Raw genomic sequence first — 12,816 nt, forward strand, 5'->3', positions numbered from 1 at the left:
CATTACAGTAGGCCTGCAATATACATACAGTACATTTTTAATATTAATTATGCATTATCTCATTAATGGTACACTTTGCTATGTGTAAAACAGAACATGAATTTCATTGTACTCAAAGATGTAGTAACTGTATAATGTGTCATAAGATTAATTATTAACTAAATGCTTTTCCGTGAACTTGAGGCTTGATTGGCTGGTTTCATATCTGTCATTGGTAAAGCAAAGATTAAGTTTTATTTGTATTGCAAAATTAATTTGTTTCTTGAACATGATTGATGCTTTAGCCCACATACCTGGCACCAAGAAGTGCTTTCCTTTGTTTCGAGCAAACTAGATGTGATACGTGAATGGGTTACATTATCAGATTGGGTGGAGTTGGCACATTACCATCGCAGGTTTCAACCAAGCCTACTTCATTTGGAGTCCGTTCGAGTATTCATCCGCTCACCACCTTCAGAAGACCACCTACGTCACAATGTTTTGTGGGGGCTATGTAAGTTATTACTCTATTTATAACATAAATTAGAATAACATGGGTTTTACGTACTGATCTAAGTATATTGGTGAATGGGATTGCGTTATATATTTGTGAATGCTATTACCATGCTTTAGTTATACATACTGTAGATTATAATTCAACCCCTTTGATAAGCAGAAAGAAAATTTTTGAGATTATTGGCATTTGGGGTAAAAATGAGACACTTTAAGTACGGCTCTTGATCTGACTACTATATTTTTGTGACAAACAATTTGTATTATAAGTTGCTGACAAAATTTTAAATTGTATGTTTTATTACTGATTTTTTTGTAATATAATATCAGATTTCTTTTCTTTTTGGTTTTGTCCATTCTGTTCTATGATTATGACCTTTGACTGGGATCACTGAATCTTAACAAAATCCATAAATGAGAATGAAGTTTGCACTCTTTTCTTTATCCCGTGACTGTTAAATATACCCATATGGAACATTTTACTCAAACCACACTATATTTTATTGTTGGTATTGAGGTATGCAGTATTATATGTGGTAACTTTATGATCCGATGAATTATCGATTTCCTCTTATGTGGCTGTTCCTATATTTCACAGTAAGATATGTTTTCATTAAAGACTTTTAGCACGCCAGTAATGAAACAACACAGTACAATATACTGCACATACATCAGAGGCGGATATAGATAGGAAAGAACCCCAGATTAAAGAAAAGGAATGTGGACTCCTGTCTAATTTGTCATCAGAAGGGATTCTTTTGTCTGTGAGCTATTCATCAATTAATGCTTATCCTAGGGAAATATTACATACTGCTTTGGTAAACTCATTCTGTCTGTCTAAAGCTGTAGATAAGTAGCACTCGCTGCATGCACAGTAGATTTATATGGCTCCCCCTCGAGATGACTACAGCTAACCATAATGCTCCCTTTATGACTTTACGTACAGAATCCAAGCATTGCAAGCTCCAACTCATACAGAGATAATTTATGATTTAGGCAAATCATTTTCTATCAATTTTATTATAAGTAACATGACGGCTGATATGTGCTGCCCAATCCACAGGTAGTATGTATCCGATAATTACAGCCATGCATGTTAGGTTCTGCATGCATCGATGCACCATTTAAGAGAAAAACATGGCCCAAAAGAATTAAATCAAAGCATTGTATACAGTGAAAAGTGGTTTTATGAAAGAAACATGATTCTTGGTGTGATTATTACCATGGTCAAGGGTGTGAGAAACTAAATACAGACGCAGACTACTGCATGAACTATGAAGGACCTAATACAAAAATATTCAACATAACTGGAGGTTTTACCCATTGCAACTGCATTTGGTTTTGGGCCTCCAGTTAAAAAAAAAATAGCTAATATTTAGTTGTTATAGGTAACAGTTTGTCTACACTGCTTTTCATATATGAGGCCAAATTTGAATGTGATGCTAATGACTACAGACCTTTCCTATAATGCACAGTCATAAAAAAAAATCACATCTCAAGTCTATGGTCGAATTCAGACATCCGTGTATCCCGATGGTCTGAGTACTGACTCTGATGCATGGACTAGCTGAGGGTCTCCTGACCTGAACCTCACTGCTTCATAGGCAAAGATAAGGCTGTCAAGTTCGGGTCAGGAGACCCTCGGCCAGTCCATGCATCACGGTCTGTCTGCATACCGTCATGATAAACAGATGTCTGAATTCGACCTTATAGAGAATCCGGTTCTGTTCTATCCATTGTTAGCAAGAACTTTTCTATCTAAAATAAAAGTCTTTGTGGCCAAATCGACTTTATATGTTAAATACTGTATATGTTGTAAAGGTTGCTAGAGAAAGCAAACATTGCTCCCAGTAAAGCCTACAAGCTAATCATGTGTACAGTCTACAGGGATTTCTTATCAGAAGCTGCAGTATTTTCCACCTTGTGTATTTTTTGTCATTACCTCAATATTGTAATTAAAAGCTGCGATGTAAAACGGGCTACTTAATTTCAGGCTTCTGTGAACACAAATTGTATGTTGGTTCATCCAAACACTGGACTGTGTTGGAGGATTTTGGAAAATAGCAGAAATTGTATTTTAGGGATTGCTTTTAAGGAAAAGTAAGTAGTAACAATTAAGGGAAAAAATCTGTGTTACAAGCCACAGTCAGCCATATCACCAGCATATTTTAAGGTAAACCGAGCACTAATGGGCTTGGTCACCAACAAAAGTTGACTTTGTGATAAGCTTCTTCTGCAAATAAGTCACAATTTATAGGGACATTCAGTGTTCTATATTACATGCTACATAAATGCCTAGCTATTCAATATTTTCTCTAAATAGCAAATTAATGCGACTATGCTAATGTTAGGAAAATGTCACTACATAGTAATACCATGTAGGCAGTTGTTTTATGCTATTTTTGCCCTAAGACTAATAAAGGCCGACAAATAAAAAACTGGGGAACAACAAATATTGGAATGAACAAGTTGCAGATGAAGCAGCTGCCAATGTTATGGCCTTGGTGCTCTATTAAAAGCAGGGGTACCCAATCTGCGTCCATGGTGCAGGTCACATGTGGCCCTCTTTGCCATTCTATAGGGTCCCCAACAATCTGGTCACATAAATGCTTGCCTGTGTGTGGCTAGATTCTTGTAGTTCCCATAGGAAAAAGAGAGGCTGCACACAGTCATCGCAGTGCCCCATAAATGTTAGGACAATGGGATCCATTAACCCTTCCATGTCACTCAGGAAAGATATATACAGGTGGCCAACTAGAGTTGTAGCTCTCTACATTGTAATTTATGCCATTTACGTTTGCAATGGGACAGCTATATTTATGCATGATCCTCCCCTCTCCTAAGTCCTAACTGAAGGTAAAGGTGACCTTCATCATTCCTATAGGTGCAGATCCCACTTTCTTGTCTGCTATCTACCAGACATATATTTCCGTAATGACAGAAATGTCTCCGATGGTAATACCCTTAGAACTTTTATTGTGTCCCTTGGGAGTGATTCAACATGACAATGTGGCCATCGGGCCAGAAAAGGTTGTGCATGCCTGATTTTAAGTGACAATTTCTGTGCACTTTGAATGAAAAGTGTGCTACCTAAATGGTGTAGCGGGGCTATCGGGTGCTGTGGTACACTACAGCTATTGTCGTCGAGTGTACAGCCCTCAAATTGATAGCTAATACATCTATAACTAGTGAATGAACTAACAGCCAAAGAGCTCCGTAAAAGGTTTCCATGCATTTTCTCCCATCCCATATTACATTGAGAAATGCATGAATATCATACATGGGTGCTATTCTATTTTATGAGAACACTGTTGGATACTCACTTGGTATCAGGCATTTGTCTTACCAATCTGATTGCCCAATGTGCAGTCGTGTCTCAATGGCAGATTTCATGTTAGGTGGAAGAGTACTACTAACTCTTTTAAGGTCCATATTAGCCTGTGCTCTGTGCTGTGCATAAATTAAATACAATTTCACCCATTAGATAGGGTCCAGCAGTTTAACCTTTAGCATGCAAGAAGTTATCCCCTACTGTAGCTTGTGTATAGGTGATAACTTTTAAAATCAGCACAAGCGCTTTGAAATGAATGGATTTTAGTGTCCTTATTATGGACACAATATCCTCATATCCTTTTAACAAATAATGCTGTGTAGAAGAATAAATAATAGGTTTGTCATATAGTATTTCAATTGCTTAATTGTTTTCCATTCTCTAAATGCAGGCAGCAATGTTAACTATAGACATTTCCATTCCTCCTACCAGGGCTATGTCATTGACATGTATAAATCTCTATTATTATTTTGTTTCTTTCACGAATATAATATATAATAAAAAATGTCCCTGGGCATAGATAAAATGAAAACTTCCATTGCTTAAAGGAAAATGATGCACAGTGGATGTAGGTTTTATATTTCTTAATGACATTTGCTAACTTATAGCTGAACGCTTGTCTCACGCTGCCCAATCCTCTCCATTTTAATAGTCCACAGAGCTCTACTTGTACAACTGTAATAATCCCCATATAAATATGGTTTAAAATAAAGTTCTTAAAGAAAAATCTTTTTGAAAACTGATAAATTATTTCTATGAAAAGTAGCCACATTTTAATGGGAAATTATGATTTTCATTCAATGTACTCTGTGTTTCTGAGGCCCTACTACAGATTTTTTATAACCATTACATGCTCAAAGTTGTGATGGTCAACGGGTGACTTGACACACCGCCTCCAGCAGGGCGAATTTCTATGGCACACGTGACCCTGGATACACCGCCTCCAGTAGGGCGAATTTAAATAATATAACGTGCAGCCGGATACACCACCTCCAGCAGGCGAATTTCAAAATTACACGTGTAACTGGATACACCACCTCCAGCAGGGCAAATTTAAATAACAAGGGGAAACACCAGGGAAAATGAAACAATGGAGGGCCCTGCGATAGGGAACGGGGACGTGGAGACCTCCTGCACTCCCCTGAGCCAGTCTCTACACTCCTAACAGTTCCTATACAGGCTCCGCACCTGTCACCGAGCTGCAACCTATGAACCGTAGATTTCCCTGCACCTAGCCCTTTCTAATGAATTGGACGGTGCAGAAACTAATCCCACAACTGCACTAAAACACACATAAGGGAAGTCACAAACAGGAATAACACCACTTAGCTTTGCTCTGCTGCTCTTGCTCCCAGCAACAGAGTCCACCACCAGAATGCAGCTTTCCTCCAGAATCGCTGCTACTTCACCAAGCTTTGTCAGAGCTGCAAGGAACTCTCTCTAGCTCCTTCCACACCAGGACCGTGACTGAGCTGCCAGGAACTCTCTCTAGCTCCTTCCTCCACCAAGGTTGGTTGGAAATGACCACTATCACCAACAGTGATTGCAACCACCTGAAACTCTTTTATACGTAAGAGCCAGCAATCACACCTGCTTCATAATCACGTGCACTAAACTAAAGTAACCAGAATGCAGTGACCCTAATGGCCACCGGGGGCAAAACTAGAGCTGAAACCACCACAGTGCAATGACCCTAATGGCCACCGGGGGCAAAACCAACTCTAAGCACACAGCTTAAGGGAAAAAAAGGTTACATCCAACCTGGATCATGACAAAAGTATTTTGGTGACTTTGGATGCAGAAACACCAAATAGGGGTTAATTGTGACCTTTTATGCAGGTAAGGCTAGTTTCACATTTGCATCTTTGTGCGCAGCGCATCATGCACAAGTAAAAACGCATGCAAAAACGCGCATGCGTTTTTATGCGCATGCGTTCTCTTGGTGTCACAGGAGGAAAATCCTTGAAAAATCCTTTAAACAGACTCCAGCAATGGGACATCAAACAATGTTTCCTTGTGTAGGGGTGGTTTAAACCAGTGTCTAGACATGTTTACTCAAAAAACGCAGATGAACGCATGTCCATGCGCATGCCTGCATTCTTATAGACTGTAATGCATTATTTTGTCACATTCCTGGCGCATGCATTTTTTTTACGCCTTTGGGCGGACCAAAAAATGCAACATGTTGCGTCCAGCGCGTCTAAATGCACACCTGGAAAAAACATATGCGCATGAAAATGCAGACGAACGCATGCAAACGCAAGACCAGACCATGTGCACACCATGTTAAACAATGCACTGTGCACAAAAACGCTAATGTGAAACCAGCCTAATATATTACATAAAAAATCCTATGCGTTTCGAACTTATAAATATGTCCGATTCTTAACCATGACTAAGTTAAGAGTTAAGTTAAGTTATTTCTAAGTTGAAAATATATAGGAGTTTTTATGAAACATTTTACATGTATAAAAGGAGGTCACAATTAACCACTTCCCGAAGCAGGACATAGCAGTATACGAAATGGGCTCAGAAGTCGAGCCCACACTATACCAGCTATGTTAAAGAACTTCTACCTGTAACAGTGGTGAGCGGAGCTAGTAGATTAATCAATTAAAGAGTTGTTTTAATTTTTATTTTATAAATCAAAAGCACACATAAAAATAAGCAGCTTTGTAATGTATCTTATCAGAGGAATCTGCTTCTTTGTTTTCCAGAAATGATAATTCTCAAAATTCTTAGTTCTGGGATAAAATCTGTATTCAGTGAATGCAGGTTTTTACATTACTGTGATAGGAGATAGAATCTTATAAAAAACAGCTTACATGTAGTAGAGAAGGGAGGAGGAGCTCTGCCTCTAGCCCCTCCCCATCATCCAGTTCTCTTCATAGAATCTTACCATAACCATTAGAGATATAGAGTTCAATAGCACAAAAGTAAATGTTTAAAATGAAAATGGGATGATTAAAAATAAAGCCATGATATAGATAGATTTATTATAACCATGTAAAGTAAATAAATGCACAGAACCTACAGTGTCTGTGTCAGTGCAAAAGAAGGGTGTAATGCTTTGTTAAAAAGGGGTAATCACATGAGGGTCAAAAGTAAAAGTGCATATAGAATAAATTAATCCCACATAGATAAAGTGTTTAGTGCCATAAACAGACGTGGTAAGTATATAATGATTCATGAAGTAATAAATATGGTTATAAGCATGGCCGGCGTTAGGTACAGGCAGACCAGGCAGCCCCTAGGGTCCACTCTCCTCCAGGGGCCCCCAGCCAGTGGCATGCCACTAATAGTGACACCACGAGGCCGCTCTGGGGCCCCTGAGTAAAAGGGGCCCAGTGGTGCCCCCCCTTCCCCTCGCATTGCACATTAAAATTATAGTTGAAAGCAGTAATGGAGGAGAGAGCGTCAGATGACAGTCCCTCTCTCATCATTCTGCCTCTGCCTCTAACTCAGTGTGTGCCATCAGTGGCTGATGAGACACTCTGCAGAAGCCAGAGCAGCGGGGGAAGGAGGAGGAGTGGTAAATATTGTGTGCTTGGGGACAGCACTATATTGCGTTGTGTGTGTCTGTTGCACTATACTATGTGGGGGGACTTCACTATGCTGTGTGTGGGGGGGCTGCACTATACTGTGTGTTGAGCTGCATTATACTCTGAGGGAGCGGCATTATACTCTTAGGAGACTGCATTATATTCTGAGTGGGCTGCATTATACTGTGTGACGGGTTCCAATATACTGTGTGTGAGGGGGTTGCACTATACTGTGTGTGTGCTTGTAGGGGGGCTGCATTAAGCTGTGTGTGGGGCTAAATTATACTCTGAGGGGGCTGCTTTATACTCTGGGGGGCTACATTATACTGTGTGTGGGGGCTGCATTATACAGTGTGTGAGGGGGTTGTACTATACTGTGTATGTTTGTAGGGGGGTTGCATGATACTGTGTGTGGGGCTGCATTTTAATCTGAGGGGGCTGCTTTATACTTGGGGAGGCTACATTATACTCTGAGGGGGCTGCATTATACTCTTGAGAGGGTTGCATTAAACTTTTAGGGTGCTGCATAATACTCTGAGAGGACTACATTATACTTGTGTGGAGGGCTGCATTATACTCTGAAGGGGCTGCATTATACTCTGATGGCTGCATTATACTCTGAGGGGGGCTGCATTATACTCTGAGGGGGGCTGCATTATGCTCTATGAGAGGAATACATTATACTCTATGAGGGGGGCTGCAGTATATTCTGATGGGGCTGTATTATAATCTATGAGGGGATGTAATGTATTCTATCAAGGACCATGGGGAGTGCCTTTTACTATATGTACTATATGGGACCTGCATTATACTGTATCGAGGACTATCTGTACCAATCATTCTTCCTCAGCCGAAGTAAGGGTAGGTGCACATGGTCAGTAAACAATGCAGGTTGGATGCTGCGTCCTTGTGCAGCATCCAGATATTACAGCATAGTGGATGGGATCTCAAGAAATCCCATGCCCACTATGCGTACACAGATGCCCACGGCTAATATGCAGGGACGGACATGCAGGGCGTCTCTCCAGACTGCAGAATGTCTTTATCTTGCGGAGACGCGAGCCTCCGCAAGATAAATTTCACCTATAGAATGTATTGGACACTGTGATTCTTCATGGTTCAATGATCACAATCGGATTTACCTGCGTTAAATAGCCATCAGTGCTTTGTATGCAGCAGACATGTGCTGCGTCCAAAGCACTGCCAATTACTGAGTGGGTGCACCTACCCTAAAGAGGCCAGGAATCAAGCGTCAAACGACTTTAGTATTGTCGATCACACTCGTTTAGCAGCCTGAACTCAGCACATATAAATACAACAGAAATGTTTCTGTGTGATGGTGCAATGTGTGACCATTTACGGCCCCACTTTAAACTTTTGCCCAGGGTCCCACTTTGTCTAAAACCGGCCCTGATTATAAGAATCCTATTCAAAAAATTTCCCTGTGTCCCAGTGATGGCTTCAACAGCAACTGCCATCTCCTATCTCAGTAATGTAAAAACCTATGCTTACTGAATACAGATTTTTACCTGGGAATTGAGAATTTTGATAATGAAAGTTCAGTTCTGGCAGAAAAAGAAGCAAATTTCTCTGATAAGATATATTACAAAGTTTCTTATTTTCATCTTATTAATAAAAATAAAAATTTACATTTTGGTTACTATATAAATGCTGTTGTCAATTAATGTCAGTGGAATTTAAGGGAATCTGTAAAAAGGATTAACCCTCCGAAGTCGCCATCTATATGGGCATGAAGGACATATGAAGATGAATAAAATGGTACCTTGCTATCTATAATCTGATGTCTTATTCCAGAGAAAAATCACATTTTTCTTATATGTGAATAAACTGTTCCAAGCTATGGACAGGACACTGATCTGCAGATCTGCATGAGAATCTTCCTCCAGAGCTTGTTTTTAACCCCTTCAGCCCCCAAGCCTGTTTTAACTTTCATGACCAGGCCAAATTTTACAATTCTGACTGGTGTCACTTTATGTGGTAATAGATCTGGAACACTTCAACCGATCATGATAACAATCGGCCCCTGCAATGATGTGCTGATCAGAGTGCAGAGGGGCTCCCTTCTCCTGCATCCCTGCTAAATTCTGTGATCATGAGCAATCGCAGTATTTAGGTGGTTAAGTGCTGGGAGTGGTGGGAGAAATTCTCGCGGTGATCAGCTGTGAATATACTGAGCATGAACTGCCGTGACCTCATCACTGGCATTTTCCCACAGTCCTGAGGTCACAGCAATTCAGCCTGGCTGCGATAACAGCTTCAGTGAATAGCGGTGATGTCACTGAGTCTGCGCTTCCTCACAGCCTGACCCGCGCTGAAGCCTGGAGTGTGGGAAATTGCCAATTAATTTTCCCACGCTCCAGAGTTCAGCGTAGATCAGGCTGTGAGGGAGCGCAGACTCAGTGACATCAGAGCTAGTCACTGAATATGCTCTGGCAACATCTCCTCATTCACCAGTGGTTTTTCAGCCAGGACGGTCACATCTTAGCACTGTCCAGGTTGAAAAATGTATATCCCCCAGATATGGATTACGGCGTGGGGCACAACAACGGACAGGTATGGCATATTGTTGCTTTTTTATTTTATATTTATTACAGGAGAACGAGGGCTTCCTATGGATTAGGTGTGTTTCTAAGTAAAGTTTAATTAAGAATAATAAAGGAGTCTGTGTCTTTATTTCAAATAAAGGATTTTTTAATGTGTGTGTGTTTTCTTTACAATTTGACTATGGGGTTAGTAATAGGGGCGTCTTATTGACGCCTCTCCATTACTAACCTCAAGGCTTGATGTCACCTGAAAGGTCTTATGTCACCTGTGAAGTCTTATATAGGCAGGTGTGTGCCTTTACAAATCAAGTCCTATCAGTTTAATTAAACACAGCTTCACTCCAGTGAAGGAGTAGAACCATCTCAAGGAGGATCACAAGGAAATGGACAGCATGTGACTTAAATATTAGTGTCTGAGAAAAGGGTCTGAATACTTATGACCATGTGATATTTCAGTTTTTCTATTTTAATAAATTTGCAAAAACGTCTACATTTATGTTTTTCCAGTCAAGATGGAGTGCAGACTGTACATTAATGAGAAAAAAATGAACTTTTTTGAATTTACCAAATAGATGCAATCTAACAAAAATTTAAAGGGGTCTGAATACATTCCGTACCCACTGTACTGTGCTTATCTCAGTCTTATCTGTATTCAGGCAGGGTACATAGAGCGTAGAATAATGTATGTAAAAGCGTAACCGAAGCACAGCACATATTGCGTTAATTATTTCATTGTGTAGAACAGGATTATAATGGAATAAGTGTTCGATGTCACAATGCGAGTTATTCACTAATACGGAGGTAAATGTGACAGTACAATTACCACTCTCAGTATGCTGGGAATTACCTGTGATTGGTATAATATAGTTTACGCAATAGAGGCAAATGTCGCTCTGGCTGCTATGCTCCACTGCACCTTTGTATTTGCACTTTAAAATGTTTTCCATTATTTTAGTAAATTGCATGTACACCTATCTTTGGCTTTTACACTCCGCTGTGTTTTGTGTAAAGGTCAGTAATAAGTAAAATAACGAATAAAGAGACAATATGGTATATATTACAGTGACTGATTTGCCAAACATTTTGTATTTTGTACTCACTTATATTAAATGGTTTGACTACTTTTTCTTAATTTTGACAAATGTGTTGGGGACATGAATTTGTGGCAGTCATTAATATACAAGCATTGCACATTCTTCTGAAGAACATGTTAATTCACCTTCTCTCACAGGCGGCACAGATCTCCTGTTCTCAGAATGATGGAGAAGGATATGAGCAGGGTTGTTTGTACAGCTGCTGCTGCCCTAGACACCAAGTGTGAATACATCCCACAAGTCTGGGACAAGGTGAATGGTGTAGTGTCTGCAAACACATGGGCATACCTGTAAATTTGAAAATCTGCACCATGTTTTGAAAGGAACTATTTTTTTGTGGTGTATGTGAATGAGGTTTCATAAAAATCCATTGTCATGTACTGTAAATTGTTAGCGATTTACGGTGTAAAATCAGTCCAAAAATCCATAACAAATATGCCACATCTGAACATATTCCTAAATTGTTAGGCAATGATCACACCGTGGATTCTTGGATTTTACCTGAGGATCAATAGTGTGACCTGTATGGGGTCAGTAGATGGATTAACAACACTTAGTGTCCCTACCTGGTTCCACATGGAAACCTATCACACTGAAAAAATTGGGAGACAGATTATGGGTGGATTTCACACACCCTTTGGTGCAAATCCACATGAAAGTTTCATTTTACCCTCAAAACACATCTCTGGCACCTTTCTGCATCTTTCTAATCTGCTAATGATTTTTAGACGTCCCAAATGTGCTCAATAGGAAACAAGTCTGGAGATGGTCAAGGACATGGTAGCATGTTTAGCCCACACAGTCTGCTCACAATTGCACAAACAATATGTGGTTTGTAGTGTTGAGCATTCCGATACCGCAAGTATCGGGTATCGGCCGATACTTGCTGTATCGGAATTCCGATACCGACTTCCGATATTTTTTCAATATCGGAAGTCGGCATCGGAATCGGAAGTTCAAAGTTGATTGACAGCCTGACGTCATCATGATGCGCAGTGTGTGCGCATCATGATGCGCCGTCATTTCGGGCCTTCCGGGGGTCTCTGCCGGCCTGCCGGGGGGCTGTGTGGACTGCCCGGGGTCTGTACCGGCCTGCCGGGGGGCTGTGCCGGCCTGCCGGTGGTCTGTGCACCCTGTGGGGGTCTGTACCGGCCTGCCGGGGGGCTGTGCCGGCCTGCCGGTGGTCTGTGCACCCTGTGGGGGTCTGTACCGGCCTGCCGGGGGGCTGTGCCGGCCTGCCGGGGGGCTGTGCTGATGTCCGGGGGTCTGTGCAAGCATCGTCCGATGGGACTACAAGTCCCATCTGGCGATGCCTGCTACCATGACAGTGATTGACACATTAGCCAATGATGGGACAGTAGTAGTCCCATCATCCGGCTAATGTGTTAAATGTTAAAAAAAAAAAAAAAATACTACATACATACTACATGCTACATACATAATACATACATACCACATACATACTACATACATACTACATACATTCTACATACCACATACATACTACATACATACTACATACATAACACATATATACTACATGCATGCTACATACATACTACATGCTACATATATACTACATACATACTACATACATACATACTACATATATACTACATGCATGCTACATACATACTACATGCTACATACATACTACATATATACTACATGCATACTACATACATACTACATGCATGCTACATACATACTACATGCTACATACATACCACATACATACTACATACATACTACATACATACTACATGCATGCTACATACATACTACATGCTACA

The 12,816-nt window shown here is 40.5% G+C and overlaps 1 protein-coding gene across 1 annotated transcript in view; it reads left to right on the plus strand.

Annotated features, from left to right (window-relative positions):
* The first annotated feature begins 382 nt into the window (after positions 1–382).
* Positions 383–12,816, plus strand: part of ANXA10 (annexin A10) — a 168,446-nt gene continuing 156,012 nt past the window's right edge. The window contains exon 1 of the mRNA XM_073576000.1: positions 383–493. Within this exon, the coding sequence (XP_073432101.1) occupies positions 476–493 (18 nt within the window). The 5' untranslated portion in view covers positions 383–475. The remainder of the gene's footprint in view (positions 494–12,816) is intronic.

The sequence above is a fragment of the Dendrobates tinctorius genome, unplaced genomic scaffold, assembly GCF_039654945.1.
Source record: "Dendrobates tinctorius isolate UK_male_01 unplaced genomic scaffold, ASM3965494v1 ptg000008l, whole genome shotgun sequence".
Classification (NCBI taxonomy): Eukaryota; Metazoa; Chordata; class Amphibia; order Anura; family Dendrobatidae; genus Dendrobates; species Dendrobates tinctorius.